This window comes from Argiope bruennichi, chromosome 1 (genome assembly GCF_947563725.1).
Source record: "Argiope bruennichi chromosome 1, qqArgBrue1.1, whole genome shotgun sequence".
NCBI lineage: Eukaryota > Metazoa > Arthropoda > Arachnida > Araneae > Araneidae > Argiope > Argiope bruennichi.
This window is the reverse complement of record NC_079151.1, coordinates 73,568,133-73,591,806: the sequence shown is the minus strand read 5'-3', so window position 1 is coordinate 73,591,806 and position 23,674 is coordinate 73,568,133. Positions and strand designations below refer to the sequence as shown.

Sequence of the window (23,674 nt, the reverse complement as noted above, 5' to 3'; positions counted from 1 at the left end):
TATTTATTAATGGTCCACACCAACTATTTGCAACCATAAGGATAGAAAAATTCGAAATGGACCAATATGGAAAATTAAATTTTTTCTAGCGTAGCATAGTGGTCTTATAAATCCTATCGTGAATTGATTTTAATGAAGTAAAAAATTTTCAGTATAATTAAAGCTTTTAAGCTTTTTTTTTAAATATTTGCGTTCACATTATACTAAGCAGATTTTTTTTTTGTTTGCGTAGAAACTATGAATAAACTTTCGTATTAAAATAAAATAAAATTCTATTGATGAGTTTCATAAAACAATTTTTCTTGTTTTTTTTTCCATCTTATGTTTATTTTTGATTTTATATCTTTTATTTTATGCTTAACACTAAAACAGCACACTTTTTAGTTTAACTTGAATTTTCAATAATTGTGAAAGATTAATTAACAATCACACACACAAAAAAAAGATTTATTAAAATGACAGATTAAAATGATTTATTTGGGAAGTGCCATCTATTGACAAAAAAGTGAACAAGTATTAAAAAAATGTAAACAAATACAATCGCTTATCATGTTTATTTTATTATCCAAATTAAAGCAAGGTCAGGACATTTGCAGTAGTACAGTGTGCTTACACAGGAGAAAATTTGAATAATGTAGCAAAGAAAACATATTAAGTGATGAAATACCGTTGTTGTGCAATTAATATTTTTTTTTTAAAAAAAAGAAATACCTTAAAATCTTACTTTTGCGTTTTGCATAGTAGAAAAGACATTTGTTGATTCCAATGCATATTTTACGGCTAAATCCGGTTTTGTTGAGATGCTTGTCATCTCAAGTTGCTCATCATTCGAACAAATATTTACGAGCTGGGTAAGTTGGAATATTATATATGTGTCATTTGAAATAAATAAATGTATCTCCATACGTTAAAACTGTCAGTGATTTAAAATTGTGGATATGTAATTCAACTTTTTAAACTTTCACATGTATAGCATATTTTTTGTTGTATTCAAACATATTCAGAAAAATTAAGCATTATACTTAGTTTATAACGTGAGAATTTTGTACTTTAAAATATTCTTTTGTGTACATGAAAAGAATTTTTTTACCAGTTGTTGATTAATTATAAATTTCTGAGATTATTTAATGAAATATTGATTACACTTGTTGGATATTTACATTTTTGTGAAATATTTTTTTCATTTTGTTTAAAACGAAGTATTTCAATTTTTATGTATAAAGGTCTTTGAAATTCAATGATATTTTTTATTTTCAGATCATGGAATTGTGTGTCAACAATAAATCAGATTCAGATTGAAAATAAGCTTACAAGAAAACATTATTCATCATCATCAGAACAGAATCACCATAAAATTTTTTATTCGTCTGCATTATTTGGTGCTTGTGCTGTGTCTTGTGGTGTTGCTCTGTGGTGCTTTAATAATTTAAAACTCTATGCTGATAAACCAGCAGGTAATGAATTGTTATAAATATTCAGCTATATATATTTTCTTATATTTATATTATAACTATTATTCTAGATTTAAAGAATAATTTGTCTTACCAGTACTTTTAGGTCAACTTACATGCATTTTTAAACATATATGTCAGCTCAATAAATTTATTTTCTGTCAAATGAAACAGCTAAGTAAAATTACAGTAGGAATATTTATTAATTAAAGACATTATTTATTTTCTATTAAGCGCTGAAGCGCCCATGAAGATAACAATAAGATCATTAATTAATTAAAGAGTTAATTAAAGGCACAAGTTACTGAATTTGACTCTCCTCGACAGCTATTAGGATAATATCATCTGTTCATTTCAGTTGATATATTTTATTGATATATAGTAGTTACTGAATACTGAAATAGCATACTGAAATTGCATCTTTGTTTCAAATTTTATTTAACTTTTTAGAGGCTAACATATAAATATTTACATATGGTTATAAATATATGCACAAAAGCATTATTAATATTTTTGCATACTTATAAAAGTTTGTCATTATAAATATTAGTTAATTGCTTTATTGGAATGTATATACATAATTGTTTACTAACAAAATACTCTAAAGCAATGCTTCCTGAATTTTTTCCATTAACTATCACTAAAGAATACTTTTCTCTATGACATTGCATGAGGCTGTGACCCACAGTTTAAGGAGCTTTGGTTTAAAACATTTGATCATGCTATTTAATATATTGTTAAACTGATCAGTGTAATTTTAATATAGTTGCATAAAATTTCTTTAAGCCTTCTTTCTTTAATCATACAATTCATGCTTTTGCTTTTATTCTGTTAAGGTGTATTGTAGGTCTGATTTTCTTAGTTTCTGTCAGAGTAACCTAATAATATGGAGATTATTTTAAGTAATTATGAATGAATTCATTTAAACCTCTTCATTCATTTTAAAAACATTAATAAAATTTCAAAATGCATTTAAGCATTTGAAAGAGTCATATCATACTTTGATTCTCTGCACAAAGACTATATCACACAAAAAAATCTGTTTATGATGATGTTCTGATATTATCCATCAGAAGTATATGTATATTTAATAATGTAGAATTGTTTTTAATTTGATTGCGTGAAGTTTAGAGACTTTGATCTGAATGTCTATTATTTTTACCTTACCACTAAAATTTTTACTCAACTGCATTAATCACTTACATAGTCACTCTCATCTGAAATGGATTCAATAAAAGTTGAAGTACTATTCTGTTTTTATAATTATTCTATGGCTTTATTGAATTGCATAAGATATTGTTGCACTCTGAATAAATATGTCAACCAGTGACAGATGTATTAATTTTGTGACAGATTTTGTGATGTATTTTCTCAAAATTACTGAAATAAAAGAACATTAAAGTATATCAGTAACATTTTGTGCAAGTTAAAAATATGCCAAAATGTGAAATTACTTTGATCATTTATTGAAACAAGGTCTCATAATGACGGTCCTCATAACTAAGGCAGCAAAATGCTTAAAATTACCATTTACTTAGATAATAAATATTGAAGCTATGGCAAGTTTTAAAATGCTTTGGAGAATGCATATAAATCTTCACTAGTGCAGCCTCTCCCCCCTTTGTTAAGTCATGATACGAAATTTTTATCGAGCTGAAGATTTCGAATTGCTTTGCTTTTAGTATTAATCCTGAAAGAATTTATGCATAGTAATTAATAAATAAATAACTTTATGGACTTAATTTATATTTTTTATATTCAACTGATTATTATTATTTACTCATTAATTAAATCATTTGGTAAATTCCTTTAAATAAGATAAATACTTATTTTAGTCAGCAAATTATTCAGATCGGAAAGATGTTCTTCGCAAAAACATATTTTAGAATAAATTGAACATTACTGCTCATTTCAGTATTCAGTAATATCCCACGGTGATTAATGGAAATGACAAAAAATTCCTAAAAATGCATTAGTTAGATTAGCTGAGACTGAATCTAACTCTTCATATAAATATGTATGAATTTTAATTAATTCTATATGATTCATCAGAAAATAGTTATTTGGAATAAAAATGAATGAATTATTATATATGAAACATAGAGATACAGTTTTCATACATATCAATACAAAATAGTAAATATTAAAATAAAAGTGGAATACAAAATGAGTTATTTTAATGTTGATGACTTCATAGAATCTAACAAAATCTTTTGATAGATTTTTCCCTCACTTAAAAATTTCTTAATGATAAGATTTTTTCAAATTGTTATATTTTGCCTTGCAGTTAGAATACTTTAGAATCTAATTTCTCTTATATTTGTAATTCTTTTTCAGCTGAGCCAAAACTTTTTGCCAAAATGTTAATTATTATTTCTGGCCGATATGCAAGTGAAGTGTTACTTTCTTTAACATTCAATTGCAGCCGTATCTCAGTAAGCTGATTGACTACCACTTCCAAGTCCATCAGCTCCAACATTGTTATGAATTTAACCATCTTTCAAAACTCCAAAATTAAAATTTTATTGATGCCAATTTAGTTGTCATTTAATTTTTCATGGAGTGCTGACGATTTTTAATATTTTTTTATATAATTTTCAAATGTATGTTTCATTTTTTGCAATGTTTCAAATTTCACATTGTCTTTGTGCTAATATAATTGCACTTTCTGATTGTTCAAGTAAATTGCACAGATAATAAGTAAAATCTTCCCTCTTCAATTTTTCAGAATAAAAGAAAATCAAGCGATCAATTATTTTTTGAAATAATGAAAATAATTTGAATTTCATTGTAACAATAACATTTATTGTTATTATTATTATTTTGAAAATTTCCATATTTTGGGGAGAAAAAGTTGAACTACAAATAAATTGGTATTATTAAAAAGATTTTTTTAAAACATTTTTTAAAGGATGTGAAAACAATTTTGTACAATGATATTTCGAAAAAATATGCTTTAGAACACCAACATTTCACTTATGTTTTAGTTAATTAAAATTTTTAAAAAATCACTTTGGTGTGTTGCCTTTCAGATTTAATAGCTCTAGGACTAACAGTTTGTCTTACAGAACAGCAGCACTCTTACAGGCACATTCTCATTTATTAGTTGTAGAGTTTAGTTCGCGTCATATCTGTTTTTTAAATACGATTTTAAATTTCCTTGAAATTTTTTCAAGGAAATCCTGAAATATTAACTGATATTTCATGATTCCAAGGTTCTTTAATAGTACATATGGGCTTTTTTTTTCTTCTTTTTTTTTCCCATCTTCTGGTGCCGTGGACTGGGATTCTGCTATCTTTCTTTAAGGCTGATTTTAAAAATTTTTGGAAAATACGATATTTGGTTCACATAAACTCAACCTTCAAAGTATATGTATTTCAACCACGCTGGCTGTAATTGTTGTTCCAATAACTTCTCCCCCCCCCCCCTTTTAAAAAAGATACAACTATCCACAATATATAAACCAAGAAATATATTTCTTCTGAACACGCGAAATGTTTGTTTTTTTGTTGAACTAAAATCATTTTTCTATTGTCAGTTGCAGTTTCATTTTTAATTTCTTTCTTCTTGAATCTTTGATTTATTATGACGTAACCTTTGCTTTTTTTACATCGCATCGTAATTTGTTCTATTTTTTTGCTGTCCATAATGTCGGAACAGGATTTATATTTCTAATTTCTGCGTATATTTTGTATCGGCTAAAAGTACTATTAATGTCTTGAGAAGAACTTCTAATTAGAAATTTAGAAAATTAGTTTTAGATTTTCAGGAACATTTTGAGTATAATTTTTGAGTATGATCAATGCTGCAAAGCTTTTTTTTAATTCGTTCTTTTTTAACCACCAAATAGGAAATCAAATAAATATATGAAAATATCGTACATTTCTTAATTTTAATTAAATTTGGTATTTAAATGAAAAACATCTTACCTAAATATATATAAATTTGTGTCATTATAAAACTCAAAATATTATGATTTTTTAAATTTCAAATATAAAAGGAATTTTATTTGTCATCCTTTTAACTGTTTTATTTTGTGATTCATCTTAAACGTAAACGAATTTCAGATAATTATCTTACATAGTTTTCATCGAGATCCTTCCTTCGATCAGAAACAAATTCTTAAGCATATATATATCAGAATTTCCAGACAATTCTTTATTTTACAGTCCTATATATACAAAAGAACAACTTGTTCTAATCTTCTTTAAATAAATAGTTATTTACACCTGTAGTAGGAGACACAACAGTCGAAGGTTTATCTTGAAACTCAGTTCTCCATCAATACCGAGAAACAACACCACAGGGAACTAACAGGTTGTTAGTCAACACGACCACTCCACGGGTAGTTCTCGGACTCCGAACTCGTGGGCGTAGTTCAACAGTCTGCCTGCAATTCGTTTTTTCTTCTCTCCCTAAAAAAAAATATCCGCACTTTATTTCTGCGACAATCTCCGCCTCTTAATTTACATTGGTCATTCGAGCTCTCTTTCGGCCAATCGGGTTCAGCAACATGCTCCTTCAGCGGTGCCAGTGGGTCGTGGAAAGGTCCTTTTAGTGATGCACCGTTCATAACTGACTATTCTGGAACACGGAGTTATCATAGTCCTTTCACAATGAGAAACATTTAGCATCCAGATGTTTGGACACCCCTTCTCTTTGAAGGTACCATCAATATCTCTTGGACGAGGAATTCCCACATGTGGTCTTTCACTGTAGTCGCTAATGAACAGATGCGAGACCATCCAGGTGGAAAGATCCACCATCTGGCTATCTCGAGGAGTTTAGTGATTAACAACGACGACACAGCTGGCTGTAAATGTCTTATCAGTACTGGGAAACGGGGAATGTTGCACCACCATGTTAGTATTATTAATGTAGCTACTGTGAACCAACTTTGATTAACAAAGTTTAATCACAGTAAAGGAAAATGCTCTTTTAAGTTAAGAACAGTAAGAATAAAACATCGTGATTGGTTAGCAACATCTGCAAATTATCGAAATTTGTCTAGTTATTAAGCCTGGGGAGGGGGCTCTTTAAAAATTTTGTTCTATATCTATCGAAATTTAAGAAGGTGGGGATAAACAACCATTGATAACATATCAAGAGATTTCGAATAAAATAAAAATTTCCGAAAGTAGAATTGTAATTGTGGCTGGGGAACTCTGTCACGGTATTTCGTGATAGTTGTGCCAAAAGTAACTTTTGAAGTTGGAAAATGGCTGAAGGACTTTTGATAATGTATTTAAGAGTCATAAACTTACATTTGAAATGAAAAATTTAGAAAACTGTACATTAGTTATGACAAGAAAGCTCTATCGCGATTTTACCTTGTAGAGAATCTACAGTGAAGTAGTGTTTATGAAAATTGTCTTACAGATGGAGGTGAAGGCTACCATCGATGGCATATTTGAAGGTCAGAAGCTTTCATATCAAATAAAAATTTGTGAAATCGGACTAATGTTTGGTACTGTTTTGGTTTTCTTGGATATATTAAATATACAAGTATAAAATCGTTCTGCATCTCTGAAAATAAAGTAGAAACATTTTTTTTTTTTTTTTTTTTTTTTTTTTTTTTTTTACTTTGAAACCTAATTTCACTTATATTCAGAGTGATAAAATGGGCAATTTTCTTTTGCAAATTGAAATAGTTTTATTTTCATGATAAATTTTTTAGATTCTTTATGAAGTGTTTCATTTATATGTTTAAAATATCAAGATAGGAATGATGTTTCTTGTTATTTCAATAAAGATGATGATGTTGAGTGTTTCTCTTCAGATGCTGCAGATGTCGCTGGTCGTGAGATTCCTGGTCTTCCCGAGTACACTGCCGATGATATAGCCAAACATGACAGTGCCGAGAAAAAAATCTGGGTGTGCTACAAGAGTGGCGTTTACGACATCACAGATTTCATAGCCAAACACCCTGGTGGTGACAAGGTACTAATGGCTGCTGGTGGAGCATTGGAACCTTTCTGGGAACTCTTCGCTGTTCATAAAAATACGCAGGTACGTATTCTTCAGCAGCATTTTTCTAGTCTTCTAGATTTGAAGAAATTCCAGATGAAGAATTCGTTTAATTTATTTTAATATTTGTTTATGAGTGACCTAATGCATTTAAATATTTTCTCACTTTAAACAGTATAGCTCATGTGGAAACCAATCGGTCTTTACTTTAGTGTTTAACAATCCAAAACTTCGGGGCTTTAGTGATTCATCTAAGATGTAGTTATCTTAGGATCATAAGTCTTTCACAACATTTGCATTTGATATATCTTTAGGTAGATTCTTATAGGATTCTTATTCCTTTTAGTAACCTATTGCAATGGTTTTCAAAAAATGATTTTGAGAAAATTTCTTCAGTTCTTCACTAATCATCGTCTCTAGAACCCCAAACTACCCTTTGTTCAAAAGTTTATATACACTCATGTCCATAAATTAAGGATAATGCAAGTTCAGGAAAAGAAAGAGTCAGAAGCAAAACAAATGTGACTTATTTGTAAAGCCTATTTATTAAACAAAGGGTAAAGAGCAAAAAAGATGCTATATATTTGATATCATTAATAAAAATTGTGATGTTTTGCTCCCTGAACAAAATTACAAAAAAAAAAAAAAAAAAACTATTTACAAAAACCAATATTACATGGTTGGTATGATGTTTAATACATAGTATGTCTCCCAGACGATGCAATACAGTCTGTACAACGCCTAGGCATGCTAAGTATCAAATTATCGATCTGATCTTGGGGAATATTAACCACTCATCAACCAATGCTCTCCGAAATTCCGGATGACATGTAGGAGGTGGTTGACGGGCTGAAACTCGTCAGCCAGGCATGTTCCACACATGCTCTTCTGGATTTAAGTCCGGTGAAAATGCTGGCCAGTCCATACGGGTGGTATCTTCCGATCGATGGCATTCGTTTAGGATGTTTGCACAGTGAGGACGGGCGTTGTCATCCATAAACACGAATTCTTCGCCCATGGCGCTCCGAAACAAACGTACATGTTGTTCCAGAATGACGTCCCGATAGATTTGACCTGTCATGGATTCAATTTGAACATGCAGGTCAGTTCTGGAACCCAGAATAATTCCTCCCCAAACGAACAATCCTGCACCACCGTAACGGTGTCGTTCAATGATGTTCTCTTGGTTGTAACGGGTATCTGGTGCTTTTTATATGGACGTTCGGCGAGAATCGGACTGCAAACTAAACCTGGACTCGTCGGAAAATCCACTGTTGCGGTGTCTACAATGCATGCTCTCTACTCCAGGCTAATCGCAGGCGACAGTGAGTTGCAGTAAGTGGAACATATCTGACAGGCCTACGAGCATATAAACCAATCTACCATAAGCGTTAGTACACGGTCTGCCTTGAAACTGAAGAGAGCTGACGAGACAGGTCTGATGCTGTGCTCCATCTGTTTCTTTTGGCAGTAACTGCCAAATACCGGTCCTCATTCGGCGTTGTAACTCGGGGACGTTCTGTGCTGTAACGTTTACACACATTACCATCATCTTGGAATCGTCGCCAAAGCCTGGAGATGACACTCTGAGCGATTCCAAGTTCCTTGGATACTTCTAGCTGGGTACGCCCACATCCCAGACGGCCAATAATTCTATCACGTAAAAAATCATCCAAATGCGCCCTTTGTGTCATAACTATGCTGTTATTGCACAGAAAGGCATATAAAGCGCTTGCGAACAATTTTACTTCTTTGCCTGTATACCTTATACATCACTCTCGTCATTGTGACGTACTATCGGTGTCATGTGGTAGTTTCGAGCAATTTGAATATGATTTTTGAAGATGTGTGTAGTCATTTTACGGATGATATATGTATTTTAAAGTTCGATTTCCGCGTGACTCTGAATTATCCTTAATTTATGGACATGAGTGTATATATGCGTATAATGTTTTGGCCATGTTATCTTGTAAACAGGGTAACTAGAGTAATTTTGTTTGGGTTTTAACTAGCTTGGGATATGTTGTTGGAAATGTAGAAACCTCGGATGAGTTCGTAAATAACCCATCTAACTCAAAGGGAGTGGAAATGGTGGAGGGAGGGGTGAAATGTTCATTCCGCAGTAACCTTTTTAATATTGAAGATAAAAACAAATCCAACTAGTCAAATTCGCGCCTCATTAAAACAAATGACTTTTGTGTTTAAAGTGCTTCGATAACTGCAATATCTGTAAATAAAATTATCGTTGCGTTTCTTGATTGCACAATAATTCATTTGATAGTGAAGATTGTGGTCTGGGTGAAATGACTTGAAGACACATGTTGTCTTTCATGGGGTTTATTGGTAACATCAACAACAAAAGGCACAAGAATACGCCTTAGTGTAGAAGGCCTAGAGAACTACGCATAAAATTCTCTCGGGAGCGAGAGAGCCGAGATAACACTCCTTCTAATAGAGGAGTCCAGTTCGCATCTGCTAAAAAAAATATACTAAACAACAACAGGGAGATCACGTGATACATGATTGGCAGCTAGTTGCCCCCAGGAAGATCATGTGTTTAACTGAATTCTTAACAGTATCTTAGAATTTAGGGGCTAGAAAGTGATTTTCAAGCCCTAATTTTGACTGTTTTTCCTTTGAGGTTCTATCTAAAGATTGAAAGGCATTTGAAAATAGTAACTTTGATGTAAAGTAAAAGTACCTTTGCCTTCCAATGTGCCGAAAGGATTTTTTTTTTTTTAATGTAGAGATGTTTAACGTTTGAAATAAATCCTCTTTGCCTTCCTTATTTATTTTACTACATGATAGCACTCTTGGTTGAGAAATCGCTATCCCCCTTGAGACTTACTTTTTAACCTGTCAACTGCTGAATTTTATTTTTCTAGAGTCTCTCGATTCCTCCTCCCCTCTTTTAAAGTCAGCGATAATACATATACACGTCGAACTAAACGGGTGCATAGTAAATTTTGCAAGAAATATTGAAAAAAGCGAATATTTCATTTTTATTAGATAAAAAATTGTATATCAACCGCGCCAAAATGAAGATTTTAGATTGACTTATATACGTCGAACACGCTTAACTGGTTAAGTATATTTTTTCGTCAAATGAATTCTAGTTAGATTTTCACGGTACAAAATGGTGAACCATTGTGGAATTCTATTTTAATTATTTAATAAAAAAATGCATGCCTTGTAAATAAAGTGGTGCTTTAAAAATTATTTTTAATTCATAGAAATTTAACTTTTTTCATTTTTTTTTTAATACTTTGCACTTGCAAATTAAACTCTTTCATGCATCTGGCAAGAAAGAGTTACTAGCAAACTAACAATTGCTTTTTTTAAAAAAAACTTTTCTTTTCACGCTTCAAGGATATCTTTCGTTGAATAAAAAAACTTCAAAATGTTATTGTCCTTCCTACATAAACAAGAAAATTTCAAATAAACTAAATAAACCGCATCACGTGAAAGAATTTTGAAAATAGAATCCGAATTAATTATACATTTTTATTTATTTATTTTCCTTTTCTTTTCTTTGATTGATCGACTTACAATCAAGATTTTGAAAAAGAAGACTATTTCGAAACCGATTTCAAATTTCTTTGGTTATTATTTTGGAATGAGACCTGATTGGTAATACTGTTTTTAATGCATATATTAAAAGTTCTTAATGAAGTATTTTTTGTTCCACAAAATTCTTTTTCATTTTAATAAATTGTTTTTATTCAGTTCAGATTTGTGTATCTCAAATTTAGGGATTACATACTTTTGATAAATGGAGTGAGACTTTTCTCTAATAAATAATAGGCGGCCATTTTAATCCGCAAATTACGTTAGGCAGATAAAAGAATTTCATATACAGTTTTAAAAGTTTTGTGACAGTCTTAAGCTGAGTATGGCATTCCCCTCGTATATCTGAGTAATATTTGATGAGAAAACGATTTTTAAAAATACTGCGTCTCAAATGCTTTCTAAAATTTCAAAAATCGTTTGCAGTCATCTCCTCGTAATCCATCACTTCCTCGTTCCATTCTCTCCTGCAGTTTGAATATATTCAAAAAGGAAAGCAAGTCATTGCGCTTGTATGTCTGTGGTTTTGAGGCGATGTAAATAGCAATGTTGGTTGCTGCTTGTATTTTGAATTCAGTTTCGTAATATTTTTTTTTTATAAATAATATAATTCGAATATTTTGTACTATAAATATAGGTTTTGCTGTAATTTATTTTTAAAATAAGTTAATCTTCATTGATTCAGGACTGTCATTAATACAGCAATGATCTGTTTATAGGACTTTGATTTGGTCCGAAATGGAATAAACAACCACGATTCTGATTATAAACCTAAGTATCAAATTTTATCCATATAGTTTTTTTTTTTTTTTTTTTTGCATTTTTGAATTATCGTATTCATGATTCATAGACAGGCAGGCAGACTTTCTTTCGACGGATTTCGTCCGAATTTTGTTCGTAGTCTTTTGCTATTAAGACTACATGCCAAATTTGAATTATCTAATTCAATTGTTCTTTGAATTATTATGCTTAGATATAGACATAATTCCAAAAACATGTTTTTCGGGTGCAGGAATTTTTTTATGAATACAATCCTTTTTTTGTACGCTTCATATACGAGAAAGTAAAAATGTACACTGGTTGCATCTTGAAGAAGCCAAATAAAATAGTGCTTTATTTTATAAGGAATGAATTTTCATCATTTTCTGTGAAATAATTATACGTCTACTTAGATGCTAAACTTCCTCTCGTTGCCGGATTTCCGCTTTTCTATTAAATTAATTGCAAGTCTCATTTTTCTAATTTTTATCAGTTCCTTCAATTTTTATGTTTATTAAGTAAATTTGTTCAATCAGGATCACTTGAGGAAGGGAGGGAGAATTAGCATCTATTAATATCTTCTATAAAGAGAGTGTGTATATATATATTTCTTTATGTGATGTATTCTAGCAAAGTTAGTAAAAAAAAATGTACTTAAATGATGTGTCATTAAAATAGAACTGAATAGAATCATCAAATAGAATTGAAATGAAAATTTATTCAGATTAATACAATTATGTACCAAATGTTTATGTTACAAATTCTTTGATACGTGTATTCTTAGAAAAGAGAATATTAGGTATTTTTGAGAGGAATGGGTGAGAATTAGGGATTTTATTCCTTCGCTTGGGGCATTAGAAACTAAAGATTGAGCAATTATTTAGAGCGTGTGTTAAAAATAATTAAATAAAAAAAGTGGAAAATAAGAGAAAGTTTTAGAATAAAATAGAATATATATATACTATTCTCCCGCTGCTCGCTTTCGCTCGCCAACCCCGATGTTGTCCTCGAAACATGGAGGTATTCTCGCTCGATCAAATCTTTGAATTTTTTTTTTTTTTTTCATACTGCTGGACGTCCTATTACTATTTAAAAAACAAAATGCAGGCTTAACATGTGTGTATTACTTAAATATTCAGACGATTGTTAGCTGGGAGACAAAAGTTTTCGTTACACGAAAAAGATGAACAAACCGGGAAGCCATTCATTAATGTTGTCACATATGTTGTGCCTAAAAGCAGAATTAACAAATAATATTGTTTTAAACTCATTTAGTGTTAATTAAAGTTTTAGTTTTCCTTTTTTTTTGTCACCATTTCACCATAAATACTTACTACTATGTAATAATAATTTTCAATAAATATTTCAAACAATACTGGCAATACTCAGATGCCATGAGTCATAATGTTTACATAAAAAATTGTATATATATAAAAATACTGACTACTATTCTATTCAACGATGGCATTTTCTAATGTTTTTAAATTAAGTTTAATTACTTGGGACTACAATTAACTTATTATTTTGTCATGTCGTTTGTTTTTAAATATAGTTTAAACATCCTGTGCAGTTTAAAATACAATATTTACTAAATATTAAAAAAATGATTATACTAAAAAAACTTTTTTTAATCTTGAAATCAATTTTTAAAATTAAAAACTAGTTTTCATGTACAATAATTTCGTTATTTCATTCGATGTTATAAATGAAATGATTATGGTATCAGTTTTTTCCAACAAAATGAAGTTACACTATTATATAAAGTTTTCATACTTAACCATTGTGAGACAATTGAATGGGCAAGCATTATCTTGTACCGCCGAGTTTACTTAAATTCTAGAAGTTTAATATGAAGTAATATCAACTTTATTTCATACTAGCCACCTTTGGTGACCAGCCGGTTCGCCAATCTTAATGCTCGTTAAAATTTTAATAATTGAATATTTTATGTAATTCCTATTTTAATAGCTTCTTCTAGAAAATATTTTAAAGCTCCAAATTTTGATAGTCATATAATTTATTCATTACATTATAAAGGCCTTCAGCCTTAACTTAATATGTATCTCTAATTTTTATAAGAGCTTTATATAAGTATAGATTTAAACATTACTTAGGAAGAAGAAACATGTTCTAGAAATTTGAAATATTTCTACAGTATTCGAAATAATATTATTGTATGTATAACAGGTTCTGAAAATGTTAGAAGAATATAGAATCGGGAATTTGCGACTTGAAGATAGAAGTGTGGAACATCAGAACAAAGACGATCCTTTTGCTATGGACCCTCGTCGCCATCCCATTCTAGAACCACGTTCAGTGAAGCCTTTTAACGCAGAACCTCCTAAAGATCTTTTGGTAGAAAATTTTTTAACGCCTAAGTAAGAATAGAAAATTAGATATAGATTTTTTTTCTCGTATTATAAGTTCTGTAAATAATTATAAATTGTATAGAATTCTAAAAAATTTTTAGAATTATTTCTGTAGAAAATTTTTCATTTTATATACAGTAGAATTCTTTCGAATTCAACACTAAAAACATTCTTCCAATTTTCTATAATGGAAATGAAATAGATTTTAGTTTCTCTTTGTTTGCATTTCATGTTTCGTTGACAACTTCTTTCTTGGAATACTGTCTGGAAATGATATTTAGTGAGGCTATTTTTATATTCTTAAGGAACTGTTATATTTTAGGCTAATAGTTCGATGAAATATTTTTTCCTTGGAAAAACAATATAGGCAATGCTTGCGTGAGTAAAATAAGGCCGATAAAAAATGATTCCTTCTAAGAAATGACAAAATCATTATTTTGAAGCAAAATGAAGAATCAGAACATAACAGAATTGAAGATGGTGGATAGATTAAAATGTATTAGTAGCCTTTGGCGACCAGTTTTTTCACCCAGATCAGTGAATTTTTAGGTTATTAAACGATTAATGCAAAATGCATTTTTTAAAAATAAACATAGTTCATCTTATTACTTTGTAAGATTGAAAAGCATGGATTTAATTGAACTAGTCTATTACAAATTATTGCTGGAATGCACGCAAACTAAAAAACTGCATATGCTATGGAATGAAAATAAAAATTCTACTCTGAACTTAACATTCAAAGAAGACAGGCTTATCTTTAATCTTAATTTTTAACATTGGTAAAAGCATGTAATTGAATGTTTTCATGGATAAGTTTGAATTTCATTGTAACATTAAAAATAAAGTTGGATGTAGTGCATCAAGTTAAATTAATAAATGATTAAAAATAAACAAATAAATAGTTCAGAAATGAAATGGATATCATCAAGAATATGCAAAAACCGTTTTTCTGAGATAATAGTTATGAAAATGTGAACATTAATTTCCATAGGCTAGTCCTAGCGATTAATTATTCGCTGAGGGTTAAACATACATTCGAACATGATTAAACTTTCAATTTAACGCCTGCTTTATCATCTTTGATTTAAAGTTTTTGGTGACATGGCGAGCCCTTTCCTTAGCATTTCTAATAATTTTTTATGGTTCTATAAATTATCTAAGTGAAGCTTTGGATTATGTTCAACTATTAAAACATTCAATAAAGCAATTTGAAACTTTTGTATAACGATTTGTTTATATTTAAGTGTTGCCATTCGGCAATAAGTAATAAGACCTATCCATGCGCCACGTAGCGCTTTATATATGTTGTATTTAAAATTTTTATTGAATTAACAGAAGTTTACATTTCATTACCCACCAGCCCATTGAATTTATAGATAGAAAGCTTCCATTACATTTAATAGCGCTAGCGGTGTTTAAAAAATTTTACATGTAGATAGAGTGATCTGGCAATTTTAATAATATTTTATTTTATTCCAGAGCTTTTTGATAATTATAAATTTTCTCGAAAATTTAACTCAAAAATGCAATTTCTGATTTTGAAATATCACTTGATGGTCTAGGTTTAGAGACGTAATAGATAGCAAACAGAGAGTAGATGTGTCTAAATCCTTGGGGCCAGTCTTAGAGAGCACCATGGGAACAAAACATTAATGCGTTTATGTCATTTTTTAAAGATTAATGTCGTAAAAGGGCGACAAAATGCCGTTTGTGAAGCGCTCGAACGGAATAATCATATTATGCCTCGGGCTCCGGTTACCTCCATTATAACACTTCTGGAAACTTTGTTGTTTTCGTTGTCCATGACTTTGGAAACAATATTTTACACCGGATACTTTTTTTTTTTTTAGATTTAAATTTTAAGAATAAATCTGTTTCCCTTGCTGAACTTCCTACTATTTATTTTAAAATTGCGTAATTTTTTCAAAATATAGATTTACGCTGATTGCCTGTCTTTTGTTGAGGCTTCGAGAAATATTAAATTCAACTCTAAATTATTTTTTTTTAAGGGAAACTTTTTTCTGCTAGGTTGCATCAGTTCGTTTGAATGAAAGTGCATACAGGGTAACTAGAGGCTGGCCATTTTGCAAAATAACTGATTGATTTTGAAATTCCTGTTTCTTTCTTTTTAAAGATAAATATAAAGCAAGACCTAACGAAAGATTGAAACTGGAAAGAGGGCCAGTAATTTTATTTTGATTTCTGCTATCGGATATCTTTAATTAATATTTTGTAGCTCTTGCATAACTCTACTAATTTCTCTTTTGATATAACAGATGGCATTACCTTATAAACATCAAGGTATATTTTCCATGACCCTTCTTGGGAATCATTAGATTATATTCTAAGTGAGTGTCGTGTATTTTTTGTGTTGTCTTGTGAAATGTGGAACTTAAAAAATAATTAAATAACTGTTCCTGAAAATCAGCCATTATTTTTATCTACTACATAATAAAGTTATAAACAGTCTCGTCCTTCTAAAATTTGGTTTATTTTGTTACTAGACCGGGTTCACTGGTTGCTTGCTTAAATCTTTTTTATGTTTCTTCTCCTACATTAAATTTACTTGATGACAATAGTGACACCGACCATTATATTTTTGAATACAACTTGTAAATAGTTTGCCTTAGTTAGACATCTATTTAAATGTATCTGATTGTCACAACTATTCTATTAAATAATTAGTTGCCTAGGGTCCCTCAACTTAGGAAGGACCTCGAGATTGTTTTAACAGAATTTTCAGGACAATCTAATTTTGTGCTTTCATTTTACGAGGGCAGTGCATTCGAACTTATTCATACTAAACAAATCAAACATTGTTTAAATGAATGAACTGCTCGTGAAAATATAATTATTTTAATTTTTTCATTCACTTTTATGGGAAAAAAAGTACTTTTGCACACAGAAGAAAACAATGTTAATATATAGTAAAAACATTATAAATTTCTGAATTAGTTTCAACAACGACAAAAAAAAAGGTGTGCCATATATATATATATATATATATATATATATATATATATATATATATATATATATATATATATATATATATATATATATATATATATATATATATATATATATATAGGATGATAGGGCATTGAAATGAAAAATTCATTTCTTAAATAACAAAAACTATATTTTGCTGAAAAACATCGATTTTTTTTTTCCAAACGATCGACTGAAATTCAATGTAATTATTTGGAATAATGATATTTTGGTTTAATGGTCTCAAATTTTCAAACTGGATAAATCTATTTATTACTTAAAGTGTGCACTTAACCAAGAATATCAAGAAACACACAAATGTTTTTGCTGACTTTCATGCCCACAAACATACCTCTTGCAACAAGTGATTCGCATAACAAACAAAACAAAATGTAAAAATTTTTTTCTCTTGACGGGCGATTTTATGTAAAACAAGTAATGGGAGGACATTATGACATCTCATACAGAATTAGCCTATATCTTGGAATCTGTGCTGAGCACTTATATGAAGAGAATCCTAATTTCTGCATAGATAAATCTTTGGACGGATAGCGTTGTCGAACCCGTTCCGAGGTGATGGAGCAAATATCTGTGCAGTCATAATCGATACGATTATGGTGTTATAGTTGAATAGCAAAGACATCAATGAGATGGTTGAAGGACATAACTAGAAATATCGAAGAGCTTATGGCGCTGCATTCTGTGTCACAGCAAAAAAAAATTACTGATGAAATATGGTTAGAAGAGAAGAAAATAATAGCCTCAGCAGAGAAACAACTTCCCAGTGAAATGAGGGAAATACTGAAGGCATGAAAAATTATTGCATCTACATTGAGAAGTATCACTCTAATCAGGCAGCAATGCTATGTCACATTTTCGGCAAATTTTGAAGCGTAGTTAAATACATATGTCAGTCAATTTTCTTATAAAAAAATATGCATTGTAAATAATAAATTAATAATTATAAATTTTTTTCAGAATGGAATGCATTGTTTTTTTTTACATGGATTTCTGTAAAAGAGTTTTTTTGCTTAACGAATGTTTTGTATTTGGGAACATATTTCATATTCATAATGAATAAAATTCGAAAAAAAAAGTTGTGCTTCTTAAGTGAAATTCCTTTGTATTTTCATTGAAAAAAGAAGAAAAAAATCCCATTTGAATTGTAAAATTTTATTATGCAACTTCATGTGAAAATTTTTATTATTTTTAGTGAAATATTTTTCGTGCGGAATCATCTTCCTGTCCCTGAAGTTGATCCAGTAGAATATGAACTCGAAATTTGTGGGAGAGGAATCAAACCAATAGTATTAAAGCTGGATGATATTAAGAAAAAATTCAAGAAACATACCATAACTTCAGCAGTACAATGTGCAGGGAACAGACGTTCAGAATTAAACAAAGTATGGAATCTTTTCTTTCTTTATAATTCTTATATTTTTGTAGATTTTCAATGTGAGCAAAAATTATTACTCTACATTAATATAAACCATATAGAAGAATTCTCAAAAAAATCCTGTTAGTTTGCTTTTTTTTAATTTTATTTATATGTAAATAAATATCAATATTGAGGTGAGAAAGAGAGCTTAGTTATTTTGAAATGATTTTTAATGAGAATTTTTGAATATTACATTTTCATTTCTAATTGGTTAATTGTTTGTAATTGATAATTTAAGTTTTATGTATTCCTTTTCAAACATGTTGCAAATTCATCTTTTATTATTAAATTTTTATAGAGTATTCCTTTATTTTTCTCCTTTTAGTTCTTCCTGCTTAAAAATTTATATAAAATGATGTAACAATATTATTTAAATTTTTATCCGTCCACAGTTAAACATGCAGAAAAATCATCTTATATTATTCAAGTTTATTTATGTTTTTTTTTATAAAATATTTTATTTCTTGCTTCTTTGTGCCATTTTTTTCCTTAAAAAATATTAATATCTTTAAGAAAACTACTGACATTTTAAGTAATTTCTGTATATTTATTCAATTTACTATATTTTGTTTAACATTATAATTTCTTCGTTTTTTTAAACTGAACTAATTTAATTGTTTAAAATTTTCATCTTATTCTAATGAATTCATTTTTTTCATCATCATATTTTTATTTCCTTATATATATCTAGGTTAAAGAAGTGAAAGGTTTGAATTGGGGATCAGCTGCAATAGGAAATGCAGAGTGGAGTGGTGCTCTATTGTATGATGTTCTGAAATACGCTGGAGTGGATTTTAATGATCCGAAAATCGAACATGTGCAGTTTGAAGGTTTAGATACTGATCCATCTAATGCACCCTATGGAGCTTCCATTCCTGCTATGAAGGTTTATTTGATTATTATATATATTTAATTAGATAAAAAAAATATGTGGATAGATCTATTTATGCCCTTTAGATTTTCAAAATTGTTATGTGTATAGGTGTAATGTTTGCTTAACAAAACCATTAACAATTCAGTTTTATTTTAACAGCAATTGTTGTTAATTTACAAAGTAATAGGTGATAGGGTTACTACACAGGTAAATAATTGTTAGTGAAATTTCATGCTGTCATAGCATTAAATCATTTTCATGCTTATTGAAATCCTTTGAATATTTTTTAAAGGTTTAAGTAATTTATTTTTTAATATTACTTATCTGCAGATTTATTAATGAAGCTTTGATGTGTTGTTATTCATAAATTAACTAGAATGGAAAAAAAAATGTATGTTTATCCAGTTTTAATCTTGCAGCTTAAAGTGTGAGCACATCAATAATGATATGTTATTTAATCATTTCTATTGTTAATTTTCAAAATGTTTTATTATTATTGATAAACTTCAAACTAATATGTGTAATTATTTTGCCATTTTTTTTTTTTTTGAAATATTGCTTTTTTCCTGTTTCTAATAGATTGCTAACAGTTACATTTATTTTGTTGCTTTCTCTTTAATTCAAAATCAATTTAAATTCATGGAACAGATTTGGGGGGTAATTTTTTAATTATATATTTAATTAGCAGTAGAGCTTGAGTTTTGAGGTAGTTTAGTTGGAATAATAATAAAACCAATGGTAAAATTTAAATAGGGAGCTGGAAGAATTTTATGATAAGTGTGTAAAGAAGATAAGAAAAATCTCTCTATCATTTTATTTCTTGTACACACATTTATGTACTACAGAACTAACTTTTTTATCAGTTGAATATAATAAGAAATTGCAGCTTTTTTCACTTATAAAAGTTTATTTATAGTTACATTTATTGTTAATATAACCAGCCTCAAAAATAATAAGAAAAAAAAAAAAAAAAAAAAAAACAGGACATTGGATATTTTTTCTTCTAGAATTGGTAAATTAAATTTTAAGACATAACACCAATAATTATATGTATTTATATACATCACCTAAATATGAACTGCTGCTAGCATATTTCTTTCTTCAAAATACAGTTCTTCACATAAATTGCTTGGATATCTATTAGTTAATATTTGCCACCTTTGGATAATAGCTTTCTCACTAGGATTGAAGACTGTTAAACATTTCAAATCTCTTATTTATAATGTTTTGGTTAATGGCTTCTTCAGCATTCTGTGTAAAATTTTTAGAGTCATATAACTTGTACTATTTTTAGATGTTTTACATTGTTTTGTTAATTCGACTATGTACCTTTCTAGTTTTTTATTATCTCACCTTAGAACTTTAATTTGAAATAAATAATGATTAAACTTCAATTAAACTAATAGCTTTGTTCCTGAAAAAAACTTAAGGCTATAAAGTAGGAAAAATTCAGAATAGATGTGTGCTGCAAAATATTAATAATTTAGTAATACATCAGAAGATTACACAGTAAAATATTTTCTAATTCAACAACAAAAAAAGAAAAGAAAAAATTAAGTGTACTATGAATGCAATGGTAATTTTCAAGCTAAAAGAGCTATTTTGTATTTTTATACATCCATTTATAATATAAGGAAGAGTAACAGTGAATGAAAATTGACAAACAAAAATATTCTCATCCTTGCTTAGCAATGAAGTTAAGCAACAGAGAAGAAAAAAAAAGCAAAGATGAAGTAATTGTTTCGGTGGTAAAAAACCATTTGAGTTTCATTACAACAAAATATATTATAAAATAAACTTAAAATTTTTTAATTAATTGTGATGAATTGAAAATTGATAAATAACTGTATGGCAAATAAATTTGTATAATTGAAAATACATTTTTTAAAAATTTTAAGATGATTTTTTTTTTCTGCAATATTTTCAGAAATTTTATTGTAAAGAAATATCAAAAATTTTTATTACTTTTTCTAAATTAATTAGAAAAAAAAAGTTTTCAGATTCACATTCCCAATCTCCAAAATATGCTTGTGCCAAATTTGATATCTTTAGGTATGTCCTGTAAGCCACAAATATACACAATCTTTTATTATTAATGGACATGACAGGCTATGAAACACAGTATTTAATCACAAGCATGTATAACAACTGATATATCATTTTGCACTTTAATGAGTCGACTCCCCCCAAGCCTCTTATTCAATTACAAAACCTACTGCACAATTATGATATGCATTCTACGATTGCCTTTATTAATGCATTAAACACTTTATTTTTTATAAAATATTTTCCTTTTTTTTAAAAAAGAAAAAATTTATATGAGATTAATTTAAAATTTTTCATGAATTTCAAAATAGTATTGCTTATTTTAATGAAGTATAAGTTTAAAAAATATATAGTTTTTCCTTCCATAAATAAGTATGTTGACAATTATAGATTTAATTCCTATGTTTAAAAAAATGTTTGGATTACATTGATTTGAACTATTTTAACCTATGTTAAATATTTTTGCACCTCTATTATTTATCCAAAAATATTATTTTTCAATGAAAATCACTGCTTATTTTTGCTTTTCAAATCTAGGCTTTTAACCCACAAAATGATGTATTATTAGCTTACGAAATGAATGGAAAGGAACTCCCCAAAGATCATGGTTTTCCAATAAGAGTCATAGTCCCAGGAGTTGTTGGTGCACGGAATGTGAAATGGCTTGGCAAAATAATTGTTAGTGAAGAAGAAAGTAAAAGCCACTGGCAAACAAACGATTATAAGGGTGAGATTTAAAATCCATAATTTGATATTTAATCACAAAATTTCTCGAAGGAAAATTTATCATTAGCTCTACAAGTAAAAAGAAGTTTTAAAAAAACTTTATCATTATCAAAATTACAAATTATGATGTTTTAACAGGTTTTTCTCCTTCCACTAACTGGGATAATGTGGACTTTTCCAAGTCCCCAGCTATTCAAGAACTTCCTGTAAATTCTGCTATTTGCAAACCTAGTGAGAATAGTACAGTACAATTGCAAGATGGCAAATTAAAAATAGAAGGATATGCTTGGAGTGGAGGTGGAAGGAAAATAGTTCGAGTTGATGTTTCAATTGATGGTGGAAAAACATGGCAAGTTGCTGACTTGGTTCAAGATTCTAGTCCTCTGTATAGATGCTGGGCTTGGACTTTATGGAAAGTGAGTATAATTGGTGGGAAAGATTTTTCATGTTATTTTGAATAGCATTAATGAAGTAATTTTATATGCATAAAAAAAGAAATTATTTATTAAAATTTCAAGTATAAGATTTTCATATTAAAATGAATTAAATCTTTTTCGCAGTTATTTATATTGGTAAAAATTAAACAACTTCCAAAACATTATTTTAAATAAAATATGAATAATGAAAAAAATTTTTATACATGTGTGAATAATGTAATAATTTTTAACAATTATATAGTTTTGTTTGGTGCAAAAGAAGATTAATCTTCTTCATACAATATTTTCTAATGACTGAAAAACCAATAATTGTTTAATTTTATTTTAGAGAGTCATGAGTTCACTGTCTTGAGTTTAACTGTAGTTTACAGTTTTGAACGTTATAAAAAATTACTGTAAACATCTCATTTAATATGATCTCAGAATAACCAATCAATTTTTATAAGTAAGATATTGAAAATCTGCATTATAACAATAATTGTTAAATTATGATAAGTACATTTAATATTTTTTTAATGGAATGAGTTGTTTAAAAAAGATTCAAATGTGTTCTCTGCTTATTATTAAAATAGCTCAATTTGAAACAAGAATGCATAAATATAAGTTCCTCTTATTAATTTTTCCTAAGTACTGTGAAGATATATTTAAATTATATGATCATTTTATACTTTCAATAGGTCAACATTCCAGTTGAGGTTCCAAATAAGTCAAAACTTGAGATTATTTGTAAAGCCGTTGACTCATCATATAATGTTCAACCAGATTCTTTCCCACCTATCTGGAATTTACGAGGTGTTTTGGGAAATGCATGGCATAAAATAATTGTGCAAGTTCAGAAATAATTTTTTATGAATAAAAAGTTGCAATTTTCAGAGATTAATTTTTTATAAATAAATATTTATTCAACTGTTGTTTATTGAAAAATATTTGTACATGTTCAAGGTCAGAAATAAATGTATTTACAAATAAAACTCAAGTTTTTGTATTATTAATATAAAACAGTAATTGCATGGTCTTTTGATCATACTAATAAAAATATCTAAAAAAA

The 23,674-nt window shown here is 28.8% G+C and overlaps 1 protein-coding gene across 1 annotated transcript; it reads left to right on the top strand.

The window, feature by feature from the left end:
* Nucleotides 1-476: 476 nt before the first annotated feature.
* LOC129963670 (sulfite oxidase-like) lies at nt 477-23,597 on the top strand. The gene is made up of 9 exons (XM_056078171.1): nt 477-851; nt 1,258-1,454; nt 7,232-7,461; nt 13,933-14,123; nt 18,319-18,508; nt 19,235-19,429; nt 22,001-22,190; nt 22,328-22,605; nt 23,304-23,597. The coding sequence occupies exons 1-9, from the start codon at nt 766-768 to the stop codon at nt 23,466-23,468; spliced, it is 1,722 nt and encodes a 573-aa protein (XP_055934146.1). The 5' UTR covers nt 477-765; the 3' UTR covers nt 23,469-23,597.
* The last annotated feature ends 77 nt before the right edge of the window (nt 23,598-23,674 follow it).

Coding starts and splice junctions, on each gene's coding strand:
- LOC129963670 (XM_056078171.1), top strand. CDS start 766: ATGCATATTTTACGGCTAAATCCGGTTTTGTTGAGATGCTTGTCATCT. Junction 18,509..19,234: donor GACGTTCAGAATTAAACAAA/GTATGGAATCTT, acceptor ATATATATCTAG/GTTAAAGAAGTGAAAGGTTT. Junction 22,191..22,327: donor GCAAACAAACGATTATAAGG/GTGAGATTTAAA, acceptor ATGTTTTAACAG/GTTTTTCTCCTTCCACTAAC.